The following is a 26,162-nucleotide window of genomic DNA, read 5'->3' as shown; positions in this document are numbered from 1 at the left end:
GCGGGGGGGGGGGGGGGGGTAGGGGGGTGGTGTGGTGGAAAGAGAGTGTTCTGAGGCTGTAAATCATTAAGGGAGTAGAAAGGTAGAAAGCCTCATCTTTCTCCCGTGGAAGCGACTGGTGGGTTTGGAACTGCTGACCTGAGGGGGCTTCAAAAAGTCTGTGGAATAATGCCATTACCTTTCCATTTCATTTTTCCACGAGCTGTTTTGTAGCCACCCTATAAAAATACTTGAACGAAAGGTGAAAAGGGGCAAGTGAGGCCTGGGGTCCGAAGCTTGGGTTTCTCAGCCCGTCGCGTCCCTAGCCCTGGCTTCTCAAAGAAATGCTTTCGGGTCAGGTGCGGCCCGGCGTTATGCATCAGAAATTAAGCAAAACCGGAAAGCGGTGACTTTGCAGCACACACTGACGAAGGGTGAGTCACACGCCCGCAGCCACGCAGCCCCGCCAGGTGGGCCGGGCGGCTCCCCGCCGGGGGACGAGCTGCCCGGGCTGCCAGCCACGTCTGCAGCGCCCACCCACCTGGTCCTCCGCCGCGGGCCGGCGGGCGGAGAAAGGGGGCGGAGACATCCCTGGCCACGCCCCTCCGCGGCCGGCCTCCGGTCACGTGACGGCGGCGCAGGTGAGCGCCGCCGCTTCCGGGGTCGGGCGCCCGGATCGTGGCCCGCTCCATCTCCGGCTCGGTCGGGTGCGCGGGCGACTATGGCGTCCTCCTCGGCCCCGCCGGCCACCGTACCGGCGGCGACCGCCGGCCCCGGCCCGGGGTTTGGCTTCGCCTCCAAAACCAAGAAGAAGCATTTCGTGCAGCAGAAGGTGAAGGTGTTTCGGGCAGCGGACCCGCTGGTGGGCGTGTTCCTGTGGGGCGTAGCCCACTCGGTGAGACCTGGCCCCAAGCCCCCCCCCCCCGCACTCCTCCCGGCTCCTGCCCCTCAGGGCGCCCCCGTTTCCACGATCCCGCTCCGGAACCCTGGGTGCCGTCTCCCGCGTTTCCCCTGGGTGCCCCGGTGCCCCTGCCCACCAGCCCCTAGGTGTTGCTGTACTTTCCTTTCTCGTTGTAGGCTCTTAGGTACCCCCTCAGTCCTGGACTCCCTCCGCCCTAGTTCCGCCTGCCCCACCTGAAATCCAGCCACAGTCCCAGGCTAGAGCCCTGCCTGGACTGGAGACCGGCCTCCTACTGCAAGGACAGTGGAGGGAGTGGCTATCGTGGGTTGGCGGTGGTGAGGTCTGGGGTGAGACTGAGAGAACGAGAGTGAGTGAATGAGTACGTGTGTACGCCGTAACTTGATTCCACCTTGCTTTTCAGCCCGGGGTCCTTGGCTTTGGAACCTTGACTTTGTCTTGGGGGAAGCTCCAGGCCACCTGGACCTTCTAATCCTGCTTGTCCCTCCTTTTCCCTCCCAGAGGTACAGCATTTCAGAGAGGCTGCCCCGCCCCTGCCTTGAGCCTAGTGGGTACCGTCCATCAGGGCTTTTGCCTTTGATGTATGCCTTTGGTCTTAACCGAATCCCCATTGCTGGCTGGAGGACCAGAGTTTATGGATGTAGGTGTCGTCTTGGAATAGCGAAAGGACTGAGGAGCTCTGGCCCTGGGAACGCGATCATGGGGAACCTTAGAAACCCCGAGTGTGCTCTAGAGGGTATGTGACTGGGCAGCAGGAGGAGGCCAGTGTACCTCCGTTTCTGAGGATGCCTCAAGGGCAGGAAGCAGCCCCATGCCCCCTCTCCTGAGATGTGGGCTATAAAGGGTACATCGACCTCAAATGGGACAGAGCCTATTTTAGAAAGCCGCTTCCTTGAGCTGTTAGAGCCATGGCAGGCTTATGTAGGTGGAAGGGTGTGAAGAGGAATTCAGTTTGTCACATTCGTAATTTGTGCTTTAGAAGATTGTGTGGGGTGGGTCAGCTCCCTCGTACATTTGTGACTGTGGACTGTACCCAGCTACTTGGGGAAAAGGTCTTAATAGCTGGATACTTGACATGAGGTACTTAGCGTGGACAAGGCCTCTGGAGGTAGGGCTGTCTCTCATGGTTCCAGGTGACTCATCTGTTCCTCTGAGAAGCTCCAGAGGGAGGATTTTCTGTTGGTAGGGATTGAAGGAACTATACCCAAGACTTGCCTCAGGTTCTCTCCGAAAACAAACTCACTTCCATAGAGTGTATGCTTGACTCATGGTGACCCCATGTGGGTTTCCAAGACTGGAACTGTTTACAGAAGTAGAAAGTCCAGTCTTTGTCCCAAGGAGCAGCTGGTGGTTTTGAACTGCCGACCATGCATATCACAGCCCATCACGTAATCACCAACATATACCACCAGGGCTCTTTTTAAGGTCCCTAGGTGTGTGTATATATATGTTAGCCCCAACACTCCACCTTGCACACAATTCAAGTGCTGGAATTGAGAAATTCCTTGAACATATGTCTTAAGGATGATTCAGCCTGCTTAACAGCAGGTGGGGAGGAGGGGGCAGGAAGAGCTATAGCTGAGTCTTAGGCTGGGAATCTCAAGTTTGGGTTTTTTGGTTGTTTTTTTTTTTTTTTTTGAGGGGCGTTTCTGGAATGATCTGTTCTGTTCTTGTTTTTACTGAAATGGAAGGCGTAGGGTTGCACTGCACCATATAGGGTTTAGGTTCGAATGCACTTGATAAACTGGCACATGAGCACAGGAAGGCTTGACTTCAGCAGTCACTGATTCGGTTAATGAACACTGAAGGACTCCTGTGCTCACGAGACCCTGGAGAGATGATGCAGAGGCAGCAACGGGCTCTTGCCCTTGGAGAGCTCGCAGCCCAAGTGGGGCCTGTGATATAGCCCAGTGCTCCCAGCCATGTGATCAGTGCACTGTTCAAGGCAGGTGGAAGGAACTGTGGCAACCCCACAGAGGAGCACATCTTGGGATGTTTGAGTAGGAGAGAGCTCCCTCTCCCCCTACATTAGCCGACTGCAGCCTGGGAGCTAAGGAGAGCATGTGATGACAGATAACGTGACTCGAGTGAGCAGGCACCCAGTGAGCGAGCTCATATGCTCTGCCTGCCTGCATTCCCTCAAATCAGACGCTCCTTTTTCACCGCACACAGGCAAGTGGGAACCCACTGCAGGGAACTGGGCCAGAGCAGGGTGGATGGGCTGGAGGGGTTTGTGAGGAGATGCCGCTTCCTTTGCAGCCCCCTGGCTGTGTTCGGCCTTCAGTCGCATTAACTTTCATGCCCTTTGTCAGTGTCTTTTTAATTGTTTTTAATGGAGCGGGGAACTGTTTGTCTTGAGCCTGCTGAGGGTATCCCCCCCCACTCCCGAATTTCTCACAGTTTAAAAATAGCCCTGCATTGCTTACAGGGTTTTCCTAATATAAAATGACTGTGCGAGCACGAGGCGCTGTGGGGGCGGTGGGGGCCTCTCTGTGAGGGTTGCTCCGGCAAGCCTGCCTTGAAGGTTTAGGCATATTCTGTCCCTTCTGTGGAGCATATGCACAGTTGCTGGTGTGAAGGGAACGAGGCGAGGCGTGAGTTGCCCTTTCCTGACTGCTGCTTAGACACGGGACATGAGCAGCCCTCTCCACCCGGCTCACTGCCTCTCTCTTCCCAGATCAATGAGCTCAGCCAGGTCCCTCTCCCTGTGATGCTGCTTCCAGATGACTTTAAGGCCAGCTCCAAGATCAAGGTCAACAATCACCTTTTCCACAGGTCAGTGTGGACCTCTGCCCTTCCTCTTTTAGGTCAACTGCCCTAGAAAGCGAGATCTTTGGGAAAGTTACAAGTCAATGGGTTCGAAGGTTCTAGTTTTAGAAGGCAACTTACCAATATTGTAATCGAATCATTTTCCCAATGCAGACATTTTGTGTTGTGTAAAGAAACCATTAGAGTCATTTCCAGTGTTCCCTAGACCCTTTATTTACTCTAGCGTAGCACCTGCCCAGAGTAGATGCTCAGATAGTATTATCATTAGCTTCTGGTAGGGGCCTCCTGAAAGAACGATCCAGGTCTTCCAAGCCCTGTTTGTGTTAAAAGATGTCATTGCAAACAGTGGCCCCGATTGCCAGTGCCAGGATGTCTCATCTGCTTGAGGTCAGAGCAGTGTTGTTGGGATGAGCAATAGTCCCTGACTCAACTCCCTTTTGCTCACCGCTTAGGCGGGTCACTCAACCCCACCAGGTCACAGGCTCCTCTTCCGTAAAACAGGGACCATATACTTTTAAAGAACCTCACAAGGTTTTATGGGAGTCAAATACGTGAGGGTACTTTATAAACTGTTGAGTCCTATAGAAGTGTCGTAGTGTTACTTGGATCGTTTTCTTACCTTGAACTTCTATTGCAGGGAAAATCTGCCCAGTCATTTCAAGTTTAAGGAGTATTGTCCTCAGGTCTTCAGGAACCTCCGTGACCGGTTTGGCATCGATGATCAGGATTATTTGGTGAGAGTCTATGACGGGGTGAGAGTAGTTCTTTCTACCTAGCATCCAGGTGCCCTGGGAACAGTCTTACTTGGAGAAACGAGAGTCTGGCGGGTTTGATGCTTTTTCCAGCCACAGGCATCTGTAAGTAGACTCAGTGTTTGCAGTGATTTTCATTCAGTAAACACCAGGCTAAGAACCTCCAGCCAGCCTCTTACTCCAGCCCATCACTCACTCCAGACTATTATAATGTGATTTGCATCTCTATCTCAAGGGGGAGGAGAAGATCCCCTGGCCTCTTCTGTGTCCCCAGGTATCCCTTACCCGGAGCCCCCCAAGTGAAAGTGAAGGCAGTGATGGTCGCTTCCTTATCTCCTATGATCGGACTCTGGTCATCAAAGAAGTATCCAGTGAGGACATTGCTGACATGCATAGCAACCTCTCCAACTACCACCAGGTCAGACCTCTTCCCATCTTCGTTCTCTCCCTCAGCTCCCTACCCGCAGCTGAGCTGCCGGTGTGCGTAGAGAGACTTCCCCTGTATTTTCTCCCCTACTACCCATTTTACGCCCCAAGAAGCACCTGACATCCTGTTTGGTTTGGGTTTTTGTTTTGTAACTTTCTTGTGTGAATTAGGTGGAAGTTTACAGAGCAGGGCATTCATTGCTTAATTCATTCAGTAGTTCATAATGAATTTGGTTTTTTGGTGTTGTTTTTTTTTATTTGGTTTTAACTCGCCCAACATAGTTCCCTCAACGTATCCTCACTTATCCCAACGCCTCTGAGTATTTCCTTTTTCTTTCCCGACCGGCTGTCTGCACTGCCTGTGAGTAGATGCTGCCCCTTTTGATCTTCAGTGGTTGAGATGAGTTCAGTGCAGACGCATCGGGTAACATGTTTTTGAAAACTAGGGATTGCCCCCCCCCCAAAAAAAAAGGCATGTGCGTATCTAGTGGTGTTCTTCTAAATAGAATAATTTAGGTATATTTCTTCTCATCTGCTACTTAACACTCTAAAGCCAGTGCTATGGATTGATTTATAAAGAGCTATGTTTAGCAAAGTATAAGTTATAGGGTAAGTCAAAGCTGGGTGAAGTGCTAACACCAAATAAATGTCTCAGGAATGAACTCCATGTGGAAGGAGAAGGCAGGGTACATGCACCTTGGGATGAACTGGAGGTGAGAGACCGTAGTCATATTTCGCCCCATCCAGTCTGAGCATGTTAACATGGAATGTGGGGCTTATGGGATTCTCCGGCGATTAAAAAGTACTCTGCCTGAATGTATTTCTACTGATGGAAAAAAAAATCTCACCAAAGTCCAGGAGCAAGAAACATGAGGACTACAGAAAAGATTGTAAGAGAAGTCTTTTGTTTATCTAACAAAGAGTGAATGACCACTATTAGTAGGTCCTGTGGGAAGCAGTAGAGAAAGAAGTGACTGAAACAGTTGTGTCCCTGCAAGAGACATCTGGTCTCTTGGCAAAGGCCATAGAACAGCATTAGCACACAGCATGAGGGGTGTAATAGGAGAGGGACAGGATGTTCTGGGGGTCCCAACTCCCCTTAGGAAAGAGGTGCAGTGGGACAGTTGAAAGGGAATTTTTCAGGAGAGTTATTTCAAAAGAATTAGTAGGGGTTAACCACTGGACAAAATGGAAGAAAGAATTCCAGACAGAGTAGAACAGTCTGGACAGAAGCACAGAGCCATACTCAGTGTCGGGGAACTGCGAGAAATGCATTACGGCTGGGACATGGTGGTGTGGAAAAATAGGCAGCGGTCAGATCATGAAAACTCACTGCCAGTAGGTCGATTCCAACCCTGTATGACAGAGTAAACTGCCCCTTTGGGCTTCTGAGACTGTAACTTTCCATGGGAATAGAAAACCTCACTTTTCTCCCATGGAGTGGCTGGTCGTTTCGAACTGCTGACCTTGTATTTAGAAGCTCAGTGCACAACCTCTGTCCCCCAGGGTTCTCCGAGATCATGAAGGAGCCATATGAAGTTTGGGCTTGAGCCTGAAGGTGATTTGCAGGGGCTGATGTATACGTGATGCAGAAGTGTCTTTCTGAGAGTGCTTTATAGATTAGGGTGGGGCTACTGGGAGTGGAGGTACCACTTAAGAGGCAATATCCTAATCTAAGTGAGAAAAGATGAGAGCCTGGAGAAGCCAGGGCAGTTGAGATGGAAAAGATGGGGAGAATCCTGGGAGTTAAGGCAAAGGGAGGAGGTGGTGTGGCCTCACATTGGGAACAAAAAGGACTAGGCTTCCGGAGGAAGGCCCTTCTGATTTAGACAGAGTGGGCTTGAGGTTTCTGTAGTTCAACCTGATAGCTGCCCAGTAAGTGGAAGGGGAGGGGTGGTGAGAGGATGAGAAGGCTGAGGACGGAGCCATCCGGATCAAGTGCAGAAAAGAGCCACAAACAAGACTGAAAGTGGCAGGTGCTTTCAATTTGTATGCCTTACTTTAGACCAGAAAGGACTTGAGGACAGAGATGGAGGCTCAGCACAGTGACATAATGGGAGCTGAGGGTGCAGAATGTGGTGAGGAGGGGACTGGCCAACAGTACCGAGTGCCACCCAGAGTTAAATACAACAAGGACTCAAAAGTATTCATGGACTTGGCAATCGAAGGGGTGGGGAGAAGTAACTTGCTGAGGAAAAAGGAGGGGCCGATCTGAATTCAGTGATTGGAGTGGTGAGTGCTCACTGGGGAGTGGAGACGGCACTTGCTCTTCAGAGAAGGGTGGTTTGAAGAGGAGGAGACAGCAGTGCTGAGAGATTGTAGCATTGAGAGAGGAATTTTTTTATTTTTTTGTTTTTGAGAGAGGAATTTTTGTTGTAATCATTTTATTGGGGGCTCTTACAACTCATCACAATCCATACATCCACCCATTGTGTCAAGCACATTTGTACATTTATTGCCCTCATTGTTCTCAAAACATTTGCTTTCTACTTGAGCCCTTGTTATCAGCTCATTTCCCCTTCCCTCTCCACCCCTCCTTCTCTTATGAGCCCTTGATAATTTATAATTATTATTTTGTCATGTCTTACACTGTCCAGTGTCTCTCTTCACTCACTTTTCTATTGTCTGTCCCCCAGGGAGGAGGTTACATGTAGAGCTTTGTAATCGGTTCCCCCTTTCGACCCCACCTTCCCTCCACCCTCCCGGTATCGCCACTCTCACCACTGGTCCTGAAGGGTTCATCTTTCCTGGATTCCCTGTGTTTCCAGTTCCTATCTGTACCAATGTACATCCTTGGTCTAGCTGGATTTGTAAGGTAGAATTCGGATCATGATAGTGAGGGGGGGAAGCATTCATGGACTAGAGGAAAATTATGTGTTTCATCCTTGCTTCCCTGCACCCTGACTGGCTTTGTCTCCTCCCTGCTACCCTCCTATAAGGGGATGTCCAATTACCTACAGATGGGCTTTGGGTCACCACTCCGCACTCCCTCTCATTCACAATGATATGATTTCTTTCTTTCTTTCATTTATTTTTAAAATCATTTTTTGGGGGCTCGTACAACTCTTATCACAATCCACACATACATCAGTTGTGTAAAGCACACTTATACATTCATTGCCCTCATCATGCTCAAAAGTCTCGCTTTCTGCTTGGGCTCCTGAAATCGGCTCCTCATTTTCCTCTTCCCTCCTCCCTCCCCACTCCCCCCTTCTTTTTTCTTTTTCTTTTTGATGCCTGATAACTGATCCCTTGAACACCTCATGCTCACAGGGCTGGTGTGCTTCTTCCATGTGGGTCTTGTTGCTTCTGAGCTAGATGGCCTCTTGTTTACCAAAGAGGAATTTTTTTTAACCATCAGAATGATTATGCAGTGAGTTTTACTCTGGGACTCTAGCCCGCCCCCAAGCACTGTTGTCAGAGAACTCGTTTGGTTGATAGTCAGAAATCTTAATCCTATTTCTGTGACTTCTGGCAAAGACAGATCCCTTGCAAAGACTCCTCCCCTTCCCCATCTCAATGCTAAGAAATGGAATGAGAGATGGGACTTTGAGAAATGGATTGAATAAGAAGAGGTGACCTTCAGAAACCCTGTGGCCAGTCAGAAATCGCCGTGTAACCGCTCTCCTTGGGTTTTCTGCCCCACTCTGGCATGGTGGTGTTTGAGTTCCCACACCTTGGCTGTTTGTGCGTCTGCCCTAACCCTCTCCCATTTTTCCTCCTCCCTCACAGTACATTGTGAAGTGCCATGGCAACACCCTGCTCCCCCAGTTCCTGGGGATGTACCGAGTCAGCGTGGACAACGAAGACTGCTACATGCTTGTCATGCGCAACATGTTTAGCCACCGCCTTCCTGTGCATAGGAAGTATGACCTCAAGGTCAGGATTGGATCACGGGGGCCAGAGGGGAGGCTTCTGGTGACCTGAGACTGGGGAAGGGCCTGTGGGAAGGGGAGCGTTGGGAGGTTTGAGAGGTTGTCTTGGGAACTGGGTCTTGGTCTTCTAACTGCTTCTGCTGATTTGGTTTTTGGCTCTCTCCACAGGGGTCGCTAGTGTCCCGGGAAGCCAGCGATAAGGAAAAGGTGATTCTCATTTTAGGCAGTGGAGTGAGGGCTTGGGGACAGCGGATTTTCTTAGCATGAAGATACTCTTCTCCATTAAGGGTTAGGAATCATCAACAGTTTGTTTTTCTCTTAAGCTATTGGAGGAAAAAGACTTGTTAGAGATGGGCAAAGGGAACAGCTGTTTTGTTGTGGGCATGCGTTACCCCATATGGAACGTTTGGGGATGGGTGAGGATGCCAGAATTTAAGAACTCCAATTCTAGACTCTTCTTTTCAAGTCGTCTTAGCTGATTTTCTGTAAGAGGAATGAGAAGTCAGCATGGGGGATCTTGAGTAGAGTGTAGTGGGCTGTGACCTAGGTCACAGCTGCAGTGCCTGGCAGGTCTGGGAAACCATTGGCGGTAATGGACGCTAGGGCACCTCAAAGTGTGGAACCAAGGCGAGAGGAGTAAGGTCTCTTCTAGTGGCCGCTGAGTTGGAGGTAGGGTTCTCTGAGACCTTGCAAAAGAGGTATGTATATTCTAAGGCTCTCTTGACCTATTCTTAGGTTAAAGAGCTGCCCACCCTTAAGGATATGGACTTTCTCAACAAGAACCAGAAAGTTTATATTGGTGAAGAAGAGAAGAAAGTTTTTCTAGAGAAGCTCAAGAGAGATGTGGAGGTGATGACTGGGGTGTTCTGGGAATGGCTCTCTGCCCTTTTTGTCCTCCCCTGCCCCACAGGGCAGATGTCTTTCCCATGTGCACTATAAGGGAGTGTGTCCCCTTTCCTTTATTCTTCAGAGCCTCTGTGTGAGGGGAGGTGGCTGTGAGACATAACCCCCCGCCAAGGCTAGCCTGTGGAAGGGGGTGGGTAGGAATGAGCTAAAAGGATGATCTTCCAGGACCTTTAGGCACTAAAGGGTGATGGGGTACTCAAACCTCAATAATCATCCATTCCCTGGGAAAACCCCCAAATCAGACTCACTGCCATCAAGTCACTTCTGACTCATGGCACCCTTGCAGGGTAGGGTAGTGGGTTTCCCAGCCTGGAACTCTTTACAGGAACAGAAAGCCTTATCTTCCTCCTGCCCACCTTGCGGTGAGCAGCCCTCACATCCCCACAATGCCGCCACGGCTCTGAATGTCACTGGTAGAAGTGCAAGGGTGGTGCCTGGGTGTGAAAAGGGAGGGGTGGGTGTCTGATGGTCAGTGGTCTCAGTTCCTAGTACAGCTGAAGATCATGGACTACAGCCTTCTGCTGGGCATCCACGACATCATCCGGGGCTCTGAGCCAGAAGAGGAGGGGCCTGCCCGGGAGGAAGAGGCCGAGGGGGAGGGAGACTGTGGCCTGACTGGACCTGCTGCTGTGGTGGGTTCCTATGGCACCTCCCCTGAGGGCATTGGCGGCTACATCCATTCCCATCGGCCTTTGGGCCCTGGAGAGTTTGAGTCCTTCATCGATGTCTACGCCATCCGAAGTGCTGAGGGTGAGACACCCTGAAAACTCTAGGGGTGTGGAGGGCTGTCCCACGTGAGTCAACCTCGGTTCCTGGGCCAGGGAAATCCACGCCATCTCTGCCCTTCATTGTTGGTCTTCCTTGCCAGGGGCCCCCCAGAAGGAGGTGTATTTCATGGGTCTCATTGACATCCTGACACAATATGACGCTAAGAAGAAAGCAGCTCATGCAGCCAAGACAGTCAAGCATGGGGTGAGGGTTTCCCCCAGAGCCTTGCCTCTCCTGCACCATTCCTTAAGGAGCGAGAGAGTGTGGGTGGTCGGGTGGGGTGGGGGAGGTGCAGTGGGATGGCCAGCCACATTGTTCCCTCCCTCCTCTCACAGGCTGGAGCAGAGATCTCTACTGTCCATCCTGAGCAGTATGCTAAGCGATTCCTGGATTTTATTACCAACATTTTTGCCTAAGAGGCTGCCTGACTCCACAGTGACTGCTGCTTGCTGTTCAGGGTGCCGAGGTTCTGAGAGGCTTGGAGGGATGGGGGGGGATATTTTGACCAACACATCCTTGCTTCCTCCTGTGCGCAATTCAGGCTGCAGGCTCCTTCCATCCAAATAACCCATTACATTGCATTGGCTCTTCCCGGCCCTCAGAAATACATTGTCCTTTCCTTCCCTATTGCCCTCCCTGGACAAGTCTGTTTGCTTCATTAGGCTGTCATTGTTGACTCTCCCAAGTGCCTTGATCTTTGTAAAAAGTCCTATTGTTTCTATAAAAGAAAAAGAGCTGGCGGGGAGGGGGGTTGTTTGCGATCTTCAGAACCTGATTGGACGGATGGACCTGGTTCAAGCAACTACTCTGGATGCACTTTGCTCTGTGGAATGAACTAAGGTATATGAATTTTACTGAGAATTTTGTAGAGCTTATTGTGGCATGCTTCTATCCGAGAAGGCCTTGGGATGGAGAGCGTTGAAGGTACGCATGTGGGTCCAGCCATGAAATCGGCCAGTCTAGCATGGTCAGCGTGCTGCCTGCCCCTGGAGGTGGGGACCGAAAACAGCTCTCAGGATTATGCCAGGATCTGGAGAGGATCTGCACGGAGGATTGACTACCCGCCATTTCTTCCCTCCCCACCTGTGGTCCCTCCCGGGTGCAGGAGCCCAGGGATGGCTCACATGGTGGAAGTCTGGGGCAAGGTGTTTGACTGTTGCTGCTCGTCCCCACAGCCTCACATCCCTTCTGGAAGCCTTCGGTAGGCTTGTGGCCAGTTTGAGAGATGGGTGAGGGCGTGGGGGTATGAGTTTCATTCCCATAGTAAGTTTTTCTCCTTTTTAGCGATCCTTGTGGCTTATTCCCAGCTGAAGGGAATTTCCCCGCCTGGGCCAGTCCTGGCCATTCCCAGAAGATGGTGGTGGTCTCTAGTGTGGGGCTCTCCCCTGCGCCCTGGAGGTGTGTGCCAAACACACTTCCCTTCCTCAGCCCTCACTGATCCGTTTCCCAGTTAGGTTGTCATCGTTTTGTTCTCTCCTGTCTTGCACTGTTACTGTGTCTCCCAAGGGGACAGATGGCCTTCGTGATCATCTTCCCTCTCCACCCCCGAGAGGAATTGGAGCCATAGCTCAATCACCCCCCAAAAGAGAGTTGAGTGGAAGCGTGGCATTCTCAGAAGATGGAGGAGCCTGATGAGATGAGATAGCTTGTCACTCCCCTCTCCCTCCTGAATGCCTTTGAGTTTCCAGACTATGGCAATCACTCCCCCGTCCCCCCAACCTAGGATGGGCACCAGGCACTGGGCCTGGGGAGATGCAAGGCAGCTTTCTCTCTGGCAGGACTGATCTGTCACACAAGAAGCTACAAAGTGGAATCCCTCTCATTTCATCCAAAGGAAGACAAAAAGAGGAGTCCCCAGTTAGGGGTTGGAGCCCCTAATCTTCCCATCAGAGGCCTGATGGATCTTTTTCATTCCAAACGTTGACCTTTCCCTGTCAAATGCAATAAAACTCCATGACACCAGCAACGTTCTCTCTAAATGGGTTTTCTGACTATGTGGCTGATGGATCATGGGCAGCGTGGTCTGCATTTGTTGCTTCTGTTTTTCATCTTTTTTTTCCTTAATATGAAAGATCTTGTATATTTACTCCTATTGCTGTCACAAAATAGAAAATAAATTATTGAATCCAAATTCCTTCACAGAAGTGCTTTTTTTAAAAAATAAGTCCCCATCCCACACATACTTTGAGAAAACATGTGCATAGTGGTGCAATGACCAGGTGGAAAAGGCTGGCCTTGAACCTATGGGCCTAGTAAGAGGATGTGGGCATCTCATGGGAGCGGACGGTTACAAGGTTGGAGGAGTGCATGGTAACACCGGGGTAGAACCTGTCCTGCTCTCACGTCCAGCCTCGGTGGCTAAAGAAAGGGCCAGTTGTGTGAAAGTGAGCAGGCTGCCGCCGGAAAGCACAGGGATTCCACTGTGTTCCTCCGGCTCCCTGGGAAAGACATCTGCCTGGAAGGGCAGCGGAAGGGCAGGAAGGGTCCTGGGAAAGAAGGCGAAAGGGGCCAGCCCTCCAGTGGGGCTGACGAGCGGAGGGAGTGGGTGTCGCCCGTCTGGGAGACAGCACTTTTTGGCTGGGGACGTCTTTTGGCGGCTGGAGAAGCCTGGCTGGCTGTGGCCCCAGGGAAGTGAGTTGGACCCGGGGCGGAGCTTGCTCTGACGTGGGAAGTGGAGCAGAGCTCTCTTTTTATCTCTCCGCCCCCCCACGAGAGTTGTTAACTCTATTGGAGCTGTAGCCTTGAAGCCACCACCACCGCAAGCCATTGAAATCAAAACAAGCAAACTCACTTCCCATTCGACACCAGACTAGCCCCACTCGTGGACCCAGAACAATCAGGCACTTCCCAAAAATGAGCCAACCCAGAGCGGGGTGCGGCGGGAGACCCGGCGGGGAGGGGATAGAAGCGGCTTAGCACCGGGGTTGGTTTCCTTTCTCGGCTGAGTCTTCCCAGCCCGCAGTGGTCCTCAAGGGCCACAGGGTCTCAGAGCGCTCCCCGAGGCCCAGCCGACCCCGCCCGGGCTCCACCGCGGCTCCGCGGGGCTGCCTGGCAGCTGGCTGGGAAAGAAAGGGGCTTCTCGAAGGGATTTCACCTCCTACCCCGTTACATGACGCCACCCCTCCCTCCCTCCCTCCCTCCCGCCCAAGCCTGGGACGCAGCCTCCATTTTTGTTTTGGGGCGGAGGGGCAGGGGCTCCGGGACCCAAAGGGCCCATCAAGGAAGCGGCGAGATCACCTGTGAGGGGGATGGGAGGGCACTCCTCCCTCCCTTGCTTTCTCCCAGTCTCACCCCCTGCAACCCTCCCCACCGGTTCGGGGTCTCCCCCCCCTTGTTGCTAAGGCCCGGACCGTCATCCCAGCAACAGCCTCAGTCATGTGACCGGCAATGGCGGCGCTGACGAGAGGTAGGTGAGTCCGGCGTCCCTCACACCCACCGCGCGCCCCCCTACCCCGCTCGCGCCCCCTTGCGCCCCACCCCGCTCCCCTTGCTCCCCTTCCTTCGTCCCCTCTCACGCACGCAGCTCTGGGGGGCTCTTCTAGGCCCCGCCAATACCCTTCCCCATCCTCCAGCCATGGCCTCTATTTGGGGGTTCTGGGGGCCCGCGGGCAGGCGCTGGCAGCCCCATTCAGCAGTGGGTCTCCTGGGCCTCTGGGAGAGGGGCTGTGAGTGGTTGGTTCTGCCCCCCACTCTTGGCGGAGGCCATGCGGGGGAGGGGGGAGCTACCTCTGTGAATGTCCCCGGGGACCCTTGCGCTTTCAGCTATCGTCTGTCTGGAGGGAGGGACTGGCGGGTGGCCACCCGCCCGGGCTGCCCTAGGAATAAAACCCCAGCATAAACTGTGGCCCCGCCTCCCTGCTCTGTGCCAGCAGGACTCGGAGCTAGGACACCTAGGTCCAGGGTCCTGGGGATGGGGAGAGGGGGATTCCGCTCAGGAGAGACTGTGGAGACTGAGTCCCAGGCCTCAAGTTTCACTTTCCGGGTCTCCTAGGGAATCCGGCCTTGGGAGGGATTATGATGGAGGCACAAATGGACAGCTGCCTCTCTTCCCATCTATCAAGGAATTGAGGTCATGTTCACGGTCCCTTTCCATTGGAGGTGTGGGAGCAACCCTATAGCAGTTGAACATGACATGACTCAGGGGGAACAGCAGGCCCCTCCGGTGGAGCCCTGGGGTGAGCCCCACCCGCATAGATACAGTCTGGTGACAATGAGAACTTTGTTACTGCAGGGGCTGTGGCCACTTGGTTTGCTTTCCTAACCTACTTCAACAGAAAGGGCTGAGTTAGGGACTGAGGTTGGGAAGGGGGGCACCGGGACTGTGGAGCAGTGAAGAGTTAGCAGTGGACATCTTCCAACCATGAGCTCTGAGGCAGGTGGTCGGAAAGACCTCCCCTTGGGTAGACTTCCAGACTCCTGATCCTTGCCCTAGACTTTCTGGAGGGCCTTAGCACTGGGGGAGAAAAGATGGGAGGTTAATGTGACAAGTTCCGTTCTTACCAATTTTGGGAGCGTCTGTGGGTGCAGCTCCGCTGAGGAGCCAGAGATGCGATGGAAGAGAAGTTTTGTTTGGTTTCTGGGCTGATTGGGGAAAATGTCAACATTGTTCATGCTAACCCTGCCCTCTCCCTAGTCCTGGTCACCTGAGTGTGGAAATTGAGCGATTTCTGCTGTAGCCATCGTCGATGGACCTTCCAGGTACCTGCACCAAGACCTCACCTTTCATCCGTAACCTGGTCCCCTCCATCCCACCTCCCCAGTAATCCCATGGCCTGTGACACAGAGCCTGCTCCTGCATTGCACGGGCTGCTGGGTAGGTGGGGGGATGGGAATTGGGGGGAGCCTTTTCTCATTTCCCTCCTTTTCCTTTCCACCCCAACCAGGTCATACAACTCACAAGTAGGGAGCAGGGAAAGAGAGAGCGCCTGCATGCCAATTCTAAGCTCTTCAGGATCAAAGTGAGCAAAAGGGAGGGTCACAAAGTCCCCTTCCCCTTGAAAGAGCCCATTTTCCACCCAGAGGGGGGTGGGGACTGTCATCTCTGCCATCATGGGAGAAGTGTGAGGAGATGATAAAGTGAGAGGAACTGTCTTGTTCCCCAACGGGTGCCGGGAAATCCAAAAGTGAATTCAGGGAGGGTTCAGGGTTGGATTCCAGAGGATGGAGGTAATACAGAGTCTGAAGTGGGAGGCATGGGTATTTGTCAACTGGGGACCCCAACCCCCCACCCTGAGTCCCTTTCACCCTTGGGGCAGTGTCGTTCGTCCTGTCCAGAATGGCAGCCTGTGGAGGCACCTGCAAGAACAAAGTGACTGTCTCCAAGCCCGTGTGGGATTTCCTGAGCAAGGAGACCCCAGCGCGGCTGGCGCGGCTTCGGGAGGAGCACCGTGTGTCCATACTCATAGATGGCGAGACTTCCGACATCTATGTCCTTCAACTTTCACCCCAAGGCCCACCCCCGGCCCAGCCCAATGGGCTCTATCTGGCCCGGAAGGCTCTCAAGGGGCTGTTGAAAGAGGCCGAGAAGGAGTTGAAGAAAGCTCAGAGGCAGGGGGAGCTTATGGGCTGCCTGGCTTTGGGGGGTGGAGGGGAGCACCCCGAGCTTCACCGCCCAGGCCCGCCCCCTCTTCGAGCAGCCCCACTCCTGCCCCCGGGGGCACGAGGGATTCCCCCTCCTCCCCCTCCTCTGCCTCCCCCTCTCCCTCCGCGCCTTCGGGAGGAGGCTGAAGAGCAGGAGAGCACCTGCCCCATCTGCCTGGGGGAGATCCAGAATGCCAAGACATTGGAGAAGTGCCGGCACTCGTTCTGTGAGGGCTGCATCACCCGGGCCCTGCAGGTGAAAAAGGCCTGCCCCATGTGCGGCCGCTTCTATGGGCAGCTGGTGGGCAACCAGCCCCAGAATGGGCGGATGCTGGTCTCTAAGGACGCCACTCTCCTACTGCCCAGCTATGAGAAGTACGGCACCATTGTCATCCAGTATGTCTTCCCACCCGGTGTCCAGGGGGTAAGTAGATGGGAGAAAGGACTGGAACCTGGATGTTGACAACTGCTCCTGGCAGGGATGAATGTCCTGGAGTTTCTGGTTCAGGTGCAGGTGGGCCCAGTGGGGAGGGATGAGATGAGCCCAGAAGACCTCCCTGCAGGCTGGCAGTGTTTACTCTTTAACATTTCTAAGACTAAAACCTTAACCACATTGGAAGGTCAACTCAGATAATGGTCAAGGGTCTACAGGTGCCTCGGTGCTGGACAGAGTCATGTCTGATTCTGGTGTCGGCTGAGCCATGGGTTTTAGAGAAAATGGAACCGCTTAGACAGTGGAAGAAGCATTGGCTGTGTTTTCAGTTGCATAAGGAAAAGCCGGCAGAGAAATTAGTCTTAGTCTTCACTTGTCTGCTGGAGCGTTGTGGACCAATTAGCTGCGATCATTTCTGTGGATCCATTTGAAGCTGAATTGGGATTTGAGGCACTTGAGACAGCAGAGAAAAATGGGGATGAACTCCAGAAACAGGCTCCTCCGGCTGCCCCAGGCCCCAGAGTCTTTCCTTCCCTCTCTTTGAGTTGCCCTTCCAGTTCATATCCCTGGGGTCCCCTCAGGGGCCCCAGGATGTTCAGCTGCTCACTGCCCACTCTGCTTCCCCTCCCTCGCAGGCTGAACACCCAAACCCAGGCGTTCGGTATCCTGGTACCACCCGGGTGGCCTACCTCCCTGACTGCCCTGAGGGCAACAAGGTGCTGACCCTGTTCCGAAAGGCATTTGACCAGCGCCTCACCTTCACTATCGGCACGTCCATGACCACAGGGAGACCGAATGTCATCACCTGGAACGACATCCACCACAAGACCAGCTGCACAGGGGGACCCCAGCTGTGCGACACCCCTTCATTCCCCTTCCTTAGGCTCTTCCCCCCTTTTGATCCATGTACGCCCAGGAAGCAAGTCATGCCCTTCACTCAGAGAGCCCCCTAACTGGAAAGGACCACTCCCCCCAAACTTCAGCTGTCTTCCCAACCCAGTTTTGCAAGCATTCCCCCTGGTCTGAAGGGCCCAGCTTACTAAATAAGCTGCCTTGAGCTGAGAGTCATCTTGGGTTAGAAGTCTTCCCTGCCCCCCGAGGAGGTGGGGAGAGTCTGAATGAGGTCTCCACTGAGTCACCCAGGATGAGGAGGGGCAGCAAGCTCTAACAGCGGACCTTGAGCCTCATCTCTCTTTGCTCTTAGGTTTGGGTACCCGGACCCCACCTACCTGACCCGGGTGCAAGAAGAACTGAGAGCCAAGGGCATCACAGATGACTGATAGACGACACCCCTTTGCCAAGGCCCCTGCTGTTGTCCTTCACTAGGACCCAATGGAAGCCTCTGTTCTCTCTCCCCCAGCCCCCACACCATACTAGTAGGGGTGCCTATCTGACTGGGAAGGGAGTTCAGAGGGCCAGGGGGCAACCCTCCCCTTCTCCTCTTCCCCCTGTCCTCTTCCACTGGCCAAGTGCTTCTGTGTCCTGTGAGCCACACCCTCCTGGCAGAGGCTGGTGGCCTAGGCTCTGCTCACCACCCCTACCCCCACCCCCCTGTACATACTGCCAGCTTCCCCCAGGATCCATTGCCCCTGGCTTTATCTGCTATGTGCTGTGCTCCAGTGACAAAGCTGAGAAAGGACCTAGGGGGTATGGGTGGGGAGGGGTGTCTCCTGGCATCCCTCCCCCTCTGAGCTTCAGTGGCAGGGTGGGAGCTGCCAGTTGTGTGCCCATCAGATACGCTCCTCCTTCCACGTTCCACCTTAACCCTGACCTTTCTCTCTCTGTGTGTCTAAGTCTCAGTCTGTCCCTTGCTCTTCTCTGCTCCCAACCCCACCCCTATAAAGAGCCCCCACCTACCCCTGTTCTGGAATCACCGCCAGACTGTAGCTTTTAATTTAATAAAAATAAAGTAAAATATGCAACTCTATGCCACACCCGTTCTAGTCCGTGGGTGGAGTAGGGTGGGGTGGGGTAGCTGAGTGGGGCCTGCTGAGAAGAAAAGAAGGTGGGGGGTGGGATAGGGGAATCCCTGGGTTGCTTCCCAGTGTTTCTGCTTCCTGAGGGAGTCCCTGGGAAACGGGGGATGTGCTTCTTAGGCGCCATCCTAACCCAGTGGAGCCCTGGGTCACGCTTCGACGACATTGGAAGCAGAGGTTTGTTTGTTGAACTATGGTGGTAGGGAGAGGAGCAACCCTACCCCTTTTGTGAAGTTTGGCTGGGGTGGGAGTGGGGGCGGAGCCGGGCAGGGGGCGGATTCAGCAACAGCAACTCAGCAACTCCCCGGACGCTCGCAGTCCTCGCAGCCCCCCAGCTTCCGTGCCCCCTCGGCCCTGGAACTTGGAGCAAAGTAGGGGTCCAGCATGAAGCCCCCAGACCGTCCCACCCCTGGCCGCACTGACCGGATACTGGGGGTAATGGGGGGCATGCTTCGCGCATGCGCCCTGCCCGGGCAGGACGGGGTAAGAAAGGCGGTGGGTTGCCAAAGGGTTGGGGTCTTTAGGACCTTTTCAGGAGTGTTGCGCCTTACACTTCAGTTCACCCGCAAACAGGAGCCCTGCGGGGAACACGCCTGAGTCGCCAAGGTCCTTTAGAAGGGCCCTAGCCATGTTGTGGGTGAACCGCTCCCTCCACCCCAGCCTTGCTGACCCCTCCACAACAATGTGGGTTTTGACAGAAGAGAGAAAGGGAGGTGGGAGGTCCGCCTGGGTGTGGAGGGCGGGTTCTTTACGGTCTTTCTGTCCCTGCAGCCCCCAAAGAGTCGTCCCCTAGGGCCTGGGGGTACTGAGTCAGAGTCTGGCCATCCCGAGGGGGATCTGAGAGGGGAGCGCGAGCAGGAGGCCCCAGCTTGGGCTCCGCGGCCCGGTAAGCAGCTGGAGGGGGGTAGGGTGGGGCAAGGCCTGCCATCCTGCGCAGAGAGGTGAACTCTAAAACCCCCGGCTCTTAAGAGCAGGAGGGCTTGCAGCTCCTTTGCAAGACACTCGTTTAATCATCGCACGGACCTCCCCGCTTCTTCTTACCCTCTAGTCCGATGCGTGTCCCCCACCCAGCCGGTCCTGAGTCCCTGCAGGCGGAGTGTCCCCGCGCCCCACCCCTGGCCCCTCGCCAGCCTGGGCTCCAGGACTTCGCCTTAATTGGTGATTAGCCTCAGCTGGAGTCCCGGGGCCTGGAGGGTCCGATGAGGGGGCGGCACCTGGGTTGCGCTCCCCGCCAAGAGCTCCCCATGCGCACACCCCCTGCAGAGGGGGCCTGGTCCAGGGACAAGGGGCAACCCAACCCCAGGACACCTCCACATAGGCCAAGACCCCATCCCCCAGGGGCCTTCGGGCAGCGCAGAGACCGAGAGGGCAACGCGGGCCGACGCGGCAAGCAGGCTTAACCCCCACCCCAGCGCTCCGCAGCCCGAGCCCCAGCTGCCCAGCCTGGGGAAGGGGGCAGACCGAGGCGCAGGGGACGTGGAATGAGAACGTGGTGGTGCCTGGGGGAGGGGGCACTGGGGCGGGAACCCCGCACCCGCTGGAGCAGGAACGCGGGAGGTGGGGGGAGAGGGCGGAGCTGGGCCTCGGAGGCCCCTCCCCGCGGCAGCACCGCGGCCCGGCCTGTTATTCGGCTCGCCGCACTGCCCAGACCCGCGCAGCGCCCGTGCCACGGGGTGTCAGCCCCCGGCTCCTCCCGCGCCCGAGCCTAGAGCCACCCCCAACCTGAGAAGCCAGAGACAGAGCTGGAGCTGCCGCTTCATCCCGGCCCAGCCTCCCCCCAACATCCCTCTCCCCAGCTGGACATCTGGACTCTGGGCCCGCAACGGCAGGGTTCCGGAAACCTTCCCAGCCCAGCTCCGCGGACCTGGGCCCGAGCCGCCATCCCTTCCGAACCCCCCGCCCTTCTCCAGACCAGACTTCCGCCCACCCCTGGACGCCCCTTATCTGCCCCCTCCCTCTCCTCCTCCCCCAGCCTGGACCGGGGTAGGAGGGAGGGGGGGTGTGCGCCCTGCGCCGTCCCCGCCCCGGCCCCCGTGATTCCCCCTGCATGGCCGGCCCGGGTGGGGGGCGCGGGGGGCCCCGGGCGCCATGCGGGGGGGGCACAAGGGGGGTCGCTGTGCCTGTCCCCATGTGATCCGAAAAGTGCTGGCAAAATGCGGCTGCTGCTTCTCCCGGGGGGGACGTGGTGAGTTCGAGGTCAGAGGGGCCCAGTGTTGAGTTGGGGCGTGGGCTGGGGGTTCAGGTTGGCCCTGGGGATTGAAGGGTTAGAGATTGTGCGGGCGTTTTCCAGGAAAGTGACTTCATGGTGGGTCTCTTCCGGTTCCTTTGCCATCAAATTCTATTCGTTCAAGTTCAGAAAATAGGGGCAGGGGGCACTTTTTTTTTATTATTTTTATTTTTTTACCAGCGTCAACTGGCTATGCGGAAAAACCCATTCCCCAACCTCCTTGGGCCTGGAACTGGTCTCCTCCTCACAAACCCTTTTGCCAACTTCAGATCTGAAGAAGGGGGCCTGGAAGAATGAGGGATAAGAGGGTTTGAGGGGGAGGGGCTTTATAATGAGGGAGACGCAGCTCCTCTGCACAAGAGTCCTAGCCAGAGATGACCCCATGAGCTGCCCCCACTGGGCCCCTTGCTGCGTTTGTGCCTGCCTGGGAGGTGGGCCGCACAGCCCTTTCTTTTTATAGTGATTACTGCAAGTGGTGGAGGAGGGGTCTGGGGCTGCCAGATGGATTCAGCTCTTTTTCCTGCCTGCCCCACCTCCTTTCCCAGAGAATGGTCTGTACTCATTGGAAGGGGGTGGGTTGTGTGAGAGCAGATGGCCACCCCAGTGTCTGCCCAGATGGCTGCCCCCCCACACCCGTATTTATGGTATTTATGCCGTGATTCGGCTGTGGGGGAGCCTCCACCTGTGCTTGGGAGTTCCAGGTGTTTGCTGTTTTCCTCCCTCCTGGAGGATGCTTCCTTGGGTGAGATTCTCTATCCTGACCAGCTCACCTGAGGAATAGCAGTTAGTGAGACCTTGAGCAGAAGGAGGGGGAGGGTTTGGAGACCCTGGGAGCTCCCTGGGGGCCTGGAGCTGGAGCCCAGTTGGCATCTACCACCCCTCCCCTCTCCCTCCCAGAGTCATATTCCATTGCTGGCAGTGAAGGGAGCATCTCTGCTTCTGCTGCTTCGGGTCTGGCTGCCCCCTCCGGCCCCAGCTCTGGCCTCAGCTCTGGCCCCTGCTCCCCGGGCCCCCCAGGACCAGTCAGTGGCCTGAGGAGATGGTTGGATCACTCCAAACATTGTCTCAGTGTGGAAAGTGAGACCCATGGTGGCCAGCCAGGATCATATGAGGTGAGCAGGGAGAGCGGCAGAAATACATCAACAAGAGAGGGCCACTTCGGGAGAAGGTACATTGTGTCCCCAGGTCTAGGGGGAGACTCAGCTGCTATCCTTGACCTCTGGCCCCCAGAACTGGATGCTGGAGCCAGCTCTGGCCACAGGAGAAGAACTGCCAGAGCTCACCCTGCTGACCACATTGTTGGAGAGCTCTGAAGACCAGGCTCAGGTATAGAGCGAAGGGTCCAAGAAGTTCCCTCACCCAGGAGGCATGCCTTTGCTTTCGAAAGGACAACAACACCCTTTCCTTCCAGCCAGCTGAGGAGGAGACTGCTTCCCAGGCACCTGAGAGTGAGGAGGAGCAGAAGAAGAAAGCTCTGGAAAGGAGCAGGTAAGCGCCTGCTGGCTCACTGGGCCTTCCCCCTAAGTCTTCTCACATTTTAAACTTGGCGCTGAGGTCTGCTCCATGGTGATGAAGGGTGAAGAGAGGTTTTGACTCCAGGTGGGGTGAACTGCCCAAACCGAGGAGGATGGGCTTAGGCCCTCAAGTGGGGGTGCTCCTGTTCCTGCCCTAGGTATGTGCTGAGTGAACTAGTGGAGACAGAGAAGATGTACGTGGAGGACTTGGGGCAGATTGTGGAGGTAGCCCTCTTTAGCCTTCCCCAGCCCTAACCCACCTGCCCTCCCCCCATTGCCCAGGAAATGCCTTGGCACGCTTCTGTTCCATCCACCCAGTCACCCCACCCCCACCTCACCCCCTCACCCCCGCCCATCCCATCCCATCCTGAACTTCTTTCCGCTCTGCTCCCACCCTTCCCGCAGGGTTACATGGCCACCATGGCTGCCCAGGGCGTCCCGGAGAGCCTTCGAGGCCGCGACAGGATTGTGTTTGGCAACATCCAGCAAATCTACGAGTGGCACCGAGAGTGAGTAGTGGGATCCTGGGCACGAAGGGCTAGGGAGGGACTCACATCTGTACCCGGCGTGGCCTAAGGAGGAGCCTCGTGCAGTGCAACAGAATGAACATCTGGAGGGGCTGGGTCTGGAGCACACCTAGTGCAGAAGACTTGAAACTGGGGAGGCGGGAGGTGCGTGTGCTCGCCGCTGCTGGCTCTGATCCGAAATGGCTTTGACCATCCCTTCCTCCGCTGGCAACCCCTCCAGCTATTTTCTGCAGGAGCTACAGAGGTGCTTGAAGGATCCTGATTGGCTGGCTCAGCTCTTCATCAAACATGTGAGCCTCAAGAGGGTGGGACTTAGCAGGGGCGGGGTTTGGGAGTAGAAGGGGCTCCCCGGACTGGAGCTGTGCCTTCTCTCCTTGCTCTCTCACCCTTGACCTTTGCCTTCCTAAGGAGCGCCGGTTGCATATGTATGTGGTGTACTGCCAGAATAAGCCCAAGTCGGAGCATGTGGTGTCGGAGTTTGGGGACAGTTATTTTGAGGTCTGTGCCACAGGTATCTGGGGAAGGGGAGAAGAATGGACGCCAGCAGGCGTGGTTCGGGCTGCTAATCCACACTGCCCCTGTCCCCAGGAGCTTCGCCAGCAGTTGGGGCACCGCCTGCAGCTCAATGACCTTCTCATCAAGCCTGTGCAGCGGATCATGAAATACCAGCTTTTGCTCAAGGTTGGGCCACCGTCTCCCTGGGTGGCACAGGTGGCTTGGGCAGCCTCTCTTGGAGGTCCCCACCTGTGTCCTTGGGGGCTGGGGGTGGCTCCCAAAGCTGCTGAGGATGTCCTCATGAAGCCCCTGCGTTTCTTCACCACATTTTAGGATTTCCTCAAGTATTACAGCAGAGCTGGGATGGAGTGCCAACAGCTGGAGGTGAGCCCCCCTGCCCCCCCCATTCCTCCAGGCCACACCTTCCACCCCTCGAGGTTCTCCTAGGCCTTTGGGTGTTTTTGAGTGGTGCTGGCTTTTAGGGGAGGCTGGTTGGTGCCAAGATAGGATTTGAAGAGGCAGCTGGCTGACGGAGGCCTAGACTCTCCCTGAAACGACGCCGTTCTTCTTTTCGCCGCAAAACCAGCGAGCCCTGGAGGTCATGCGCTTTGTGCCCAAACGCTGCAATGATATGATGACTCTGGGAAGACTGCGGGGCTTTGAGGTATGGGGGCGGGGCACGGAGATCGGGGCTCCAGTCCCCTCTCTGTCCCACAGTCTGAGGTCTGTGGGGAATTGGCCAGGGTTGTTCGAGCTCGGCAGGGGAGGGAGGAGCAGAGCATCCCCCTTCTTCCTGCCATGCTCTTTCTGGTCTTCCTTGAAAACCACTGCCTCTTGGTTCTAGGGCAAACTGACTGCTCAGGGGAAGCTCTTGGGCCAGGACACATTCTGGGTCACGGAGCCAGAGGCAGGGGGGCTGCTCTCCTCCCGGGGCCGAGAGAGGCGCGTCTTCCTTTTTGAGCAAATCGTCATCTTCAGTGAGGCCCTGGGAGGAGGCGGAGGCGTGCGAGGAGGTGTAGCCCAGCCTGCGGGATACGTGTATAAGAACAGCATCAAGGTGGGCAGGGGTCCCCTGGAGGGCTGGCTGGGACTGGGGCCAGGCATCAGCAAGGATGCCTGGCTCTTGGCTTTGTGGAGGCAGCAGGAGCCAGAGAAGGTGCTGGAGGCTCTCTCCTGTTTGCTAATCCAGGTGAGCTGCCTGGGACTGGAGGGGAACCTCCAGAGTGACCCTTGCCGCTTTGCGCTGACCTCCAGAGGGCCGGAGGGTAGAATCCAGCGCTATGTCCTGCAGGCCACAGACCCTGCAACCAGCCAGGCCTGGATCAAGCACGTGGCCCAGATCCTGGAAAGGCAGAGGGACTTTCTCAACGGTGAGACTCCGCTTCCCCTCCCCCATGAGACCCTTCAGCCCTTGGACTTTGGGAAACCCTCACTACCCCCATCTTCAAGCCCTGTCCTCTCAGCCTGGCTCCTTCTTCCAACTACCCCCCCACCCCCAGGACCCCAGCCTCACTTGTTGGTTTCTGGCTTAAGATGTGGTAGCTTGAAAAATCACCGAAAGCTAGCTCTAAGCAGTTTACATTGACTGCATGGTTGGAGTGGGACTGGGATGGGAGGGTGGCAGCAGAGCCCTGAGGGAAGGGACCTGTCTGTTCTAACTCTCCTTCCCATCCTTTCTGTCCCAGCATTGCAATCGCCCATCGAATACCAGAGACGAGAGAGTCAGACCAACAGTCTGGGGCGGCTAGGAGGGCTTGGGGTGGGGAGTCCTGGAAGAACCAGGCCTGGGAACCGGGCCCAGTCCAGCACACACACCCCCATCAATGGCTCTCTCCCCTCCCTACTGCTGTTGCCTGAAGGGGAGGTAGCCAGAGCCCCCCTGCCCCTGGCCACACAGGTATGAGGAATGGGATTCTTTGGTTACAGGGGCACAATGAGGAGGGCCTGTCTTGTTCTGGGTCCCCAAGCCCCCTCCCCTTGTCATGCCTGCCTGCCTGCTGCCACCTGCTTCCCATCTTCCCCTTCCAGCTTCCCATCTCTTACCCCACTCCCACCCTCCCACCCCAGGTTAACCAGGGGGAAAGCTGATGGCTTCAAATCATCTACGCTGCTTGGAAAAAGGGGTGGCTTGGCTGGGGTTGACACTGAAGAGAGGAAGTGGGGGTGGACTTCTACCCTTCTGTGACCCTCTGACTTGAGTTTCTCTTCAGACCTCCAGTGAAGCCCCCCAGGTTCCTCGTGACCCTCCTCCAAGTCCTCCAGTTCCCTCCGCCCCTCTCTGCCAGGCCAGACTTGCCAAGCTGGATGAAGATGAGCTGTAACTTGTAACTGGTGAAGGCCATGAGGGTGGGGCTGTCTCTGCGGCAGCCGCCACTCTGTCCCCTAGGGAGCTTCAGGGCACCCCTTGTGGCACCAGCTGGGTTGTTGTCCTCCCTCCCAGTGTGTCTGGAGGGTGGGCCAGGCAGGGAGCAGCAGTGTCAGCCTGGGAGGAAGATACCTACAACCCAAAGGACTTCTTTCTACCCAAGGAACACGGGGTTTCTTCAGCTCTCATCCTTATGCATGCATCACAATGCCCCCCCCAAAGAGCAAAAGTGGGTGGGGTGGGAGGGCTAGGGCAGGGGCCTGATAGGAATGATTGGTTTGGGTTTTGATCTTGTTTTCCTGTTTTCTGAAAATAAAAGTTTTATTACATCGCCGAGGCTGCTGTCTTGGCACAGGGACGGCGGTGGGGTTGGAGTGGTGTTGCTGGAGTCGGGGGCATGGAAAAGGGCCACTTGGCACCAGTTCTGGGAGGTGAGGTCTGGGCCAGGGCAGCGGGTACAAGATTAAAGCGGTTACTGTCTTTGTTCCTCTTAGCTTCTGCACCTCTCAGACCTACCCAGGAGTCAGTGGAAGGCTCTAGATCTTTGACATACCTTCCCTTCCCCTTTACCCAGCCCCTCTTTTCTTCTCCTCCCACTAGATTGAGGTCCCACAGGCAGGTGCAGTGTAGTATGATTTCCAACTGTCCCTC

The 26,162-nt window shown here is 55.4% G+C and overlaps 3 protein-coding genes across 5 annotated transcripts; all 3 read left to right on the top strand.

Moving 5' to 3' along the window:
• Positions 1–617: 617 nt before the first annotated feature.
• On the top strand, positions 618–12,525 carry PIP4K2C (phosphatidylinositol-5-phosphate 4-kinase type 2 gamma). Its single transcript, XM_075551387.1, has 10 exons — positions 618–874; positions 3,576–3,673; positions 4,305–4,401; positions 4,694–4,837; positions 8,578–8,724; positions 8,889–8,927; positions 9,456–9,569; positions 10,109–10,376; positions 10,495–10,598; positions 10,730–12,525. The coding sequence occupies exons 1-10, from the start codon at positions 701–703 to the stop codon at positions 10,808–10,810; spliced, it is 1,266 nt and encodes a 421-aa protein (XP_075407502.1). The 5' UTR covers positions 618–700; the 3' UTR covers positions 10,811–12,525.
• A 675-nt stretch (positions 12,526–13,200) lies between these two features.
• On the top strand, positions 13,201–18,334 carry DTX3 (deltex E3 ubiquitin ligase 3). Of its 2 annotated transcripts, none has more exons than XM_075551384.1 (6): positions 13,201–13,800; positions 15,028–15,092; positions 15,278–15,352; positions 15,650–16,398; positions 17,043–17,260; positions 17,612–18,334. In XM_075551384.1, coding segments are annotated over exons 3-6 (1,044 nt in total). In that variant the 5' UTR covers positions 13,201–13,800; positions 15,028–15,092; positions 15,278–15,351; the 3' UTR covers positions 17,688–18,334. The 2 variants fall into 2 exon arrangements, with proteins under 2 accessions (XP_075407499.1, XP_075407500.1); XM_075551385.1 differs by having other exon boundaries at positions 13,201–13,804.
• Positions 18,335–18,675: 341 nt separating this feature from the next.
• ARHGEF25 (Rho guanine nucleotide exchange factor 25) lies at positions 18,676–25,798 on the top strand. Of its 2 annotated transcripts, XM_075551382.1 has the most exons (16): positions 18,676–18,866; positions 19,155–19,269; positions 21,508–21,722; positions 21,841–21,936; positions 22,022–22,098; positions 22,283–22,349; positions 22,530–22,633; positions 22,872–22,941; positions 23,060–23,149; positions 23,240–23,332; positions 23,480–23,530; positions 23,733–23,810; positions 23,991–24,203; positions 24,336–24,516; positions 24,832–25,043; positions 25,357–25,798. In XM_075551382.1, the coding sequence occupies exons 1-16, from the start codon at positions 18,768–18,770 to the stop codon at positions 25,465–25,467; spliced, it is 1,872 nt and encodes a 623-aa protein (XP_075407497.1). In that variant the 5' UTR covers positions 18,676–18,767; the 3' UTR covers positions 25,468–25,798. The 2 variants fall into 2 exon arrangements, with proteins under 2 accessions (XP_075407497.1, XP_075407498.1); XM_075551383.1 differs by lacking the exons at positions 18,676–18,866; positions 19,155–19,269 and adding an exon at positions 19,995–20,568 and having other exon boundaries at positions 25,357–25,797.
• Positions 25,799–26,162: the final 364 nt, after the last annotated feature.

The sequence above is a fragment of the Tenrec ecaudatus genome, chromosome 6 (assembly GCF_050624435.1).
Source record: "Tenrec ecaudatus isolate mTenEca1 chromosome 6, mTenEca1.hap1, whole genome shotgun sequence".
NCBI classification, from domain to species: Eukaryota; Metazoa; Chordata; class Mammalia; order Afrosoricida; family Tenrecidae; genus Tenrec; species Tenrec ecaudatus.
The sequence above is the reverse complement of the archived record's forward strand: the minus strand, read 5'-3'. Positions and strand labels throughout refer to the sequence as shown.

What these genes read in the sequence shown, in the direction of transcription:
- PIP4K2C (XM_075551387.1), top strand. Translation starts at nt 701, where the DNA reads ATGGCGTCCTCCTCGGCCCCGCCGGCCACCGTACCGGCGGCGACCGCC. An exon ending in ATAGGAAGTATGACCTCAAG is followed by an intron (nt 8,725 to 8,888) that starts GTCAGGATTGGA and finishes CTCTCTCCACAG; the next exon opens with GGGTCGCTAGTGTCCCGGGA. An exon ending in AAGCCAGCGATAAGGAAAAG is followed by an intron (nt 8,928 to 9,455) that starts GTGATTCTCATT and finishes ACCTATTCTTAG; the next exon opens with GTTAAAGAGCTGCCCACCCT.
- ARHGEF25 (XM_075551382.1), top strand. Translation starts at nt 18,768, where the DNA reads ATGAAGCCCCCAGACCGTCCCACCCCTGGCCGCACTGACCGGATACTG. An exon ending in ATCTACGAGTGGCACCGAGA is followed by an intron (nt 22,634 to 22,871) that starts GTGAGTAGTGGG and finishes CAACCCCTCCAG; the next exon opens with CTATTTTCTGCAGGAGCTAC. An exon ending in AATACCAGCTTTTGCTCAAG is followed by an intron (nt 23,333 to 23,479) that starts GTTGGGCCACCG and finishes ACCACATTTTAG; the next exon opens with GATTTCCTCAAGTATTACAG.
- DTX3 (XM_075551384.1), top strand. An exon ending in TCCCACCCGGTGTCCAGGGG is followed by an intron (nt 16,399 to 17,042) that starts GTAAGTAGATGG and finishes CCTCCCTCGCAG; the next exon opens with GCTGAACACCCAAACCCAGG. An exon ending in TGCACAGGGGGACCCCAGCT is followed by an intron (nt 17,261 to 17,611) that starts GTGCGACACCCC and finishes CTTTGCTCTTAG; the next exon opens with GTTTGGGTACCCGGACCCCA.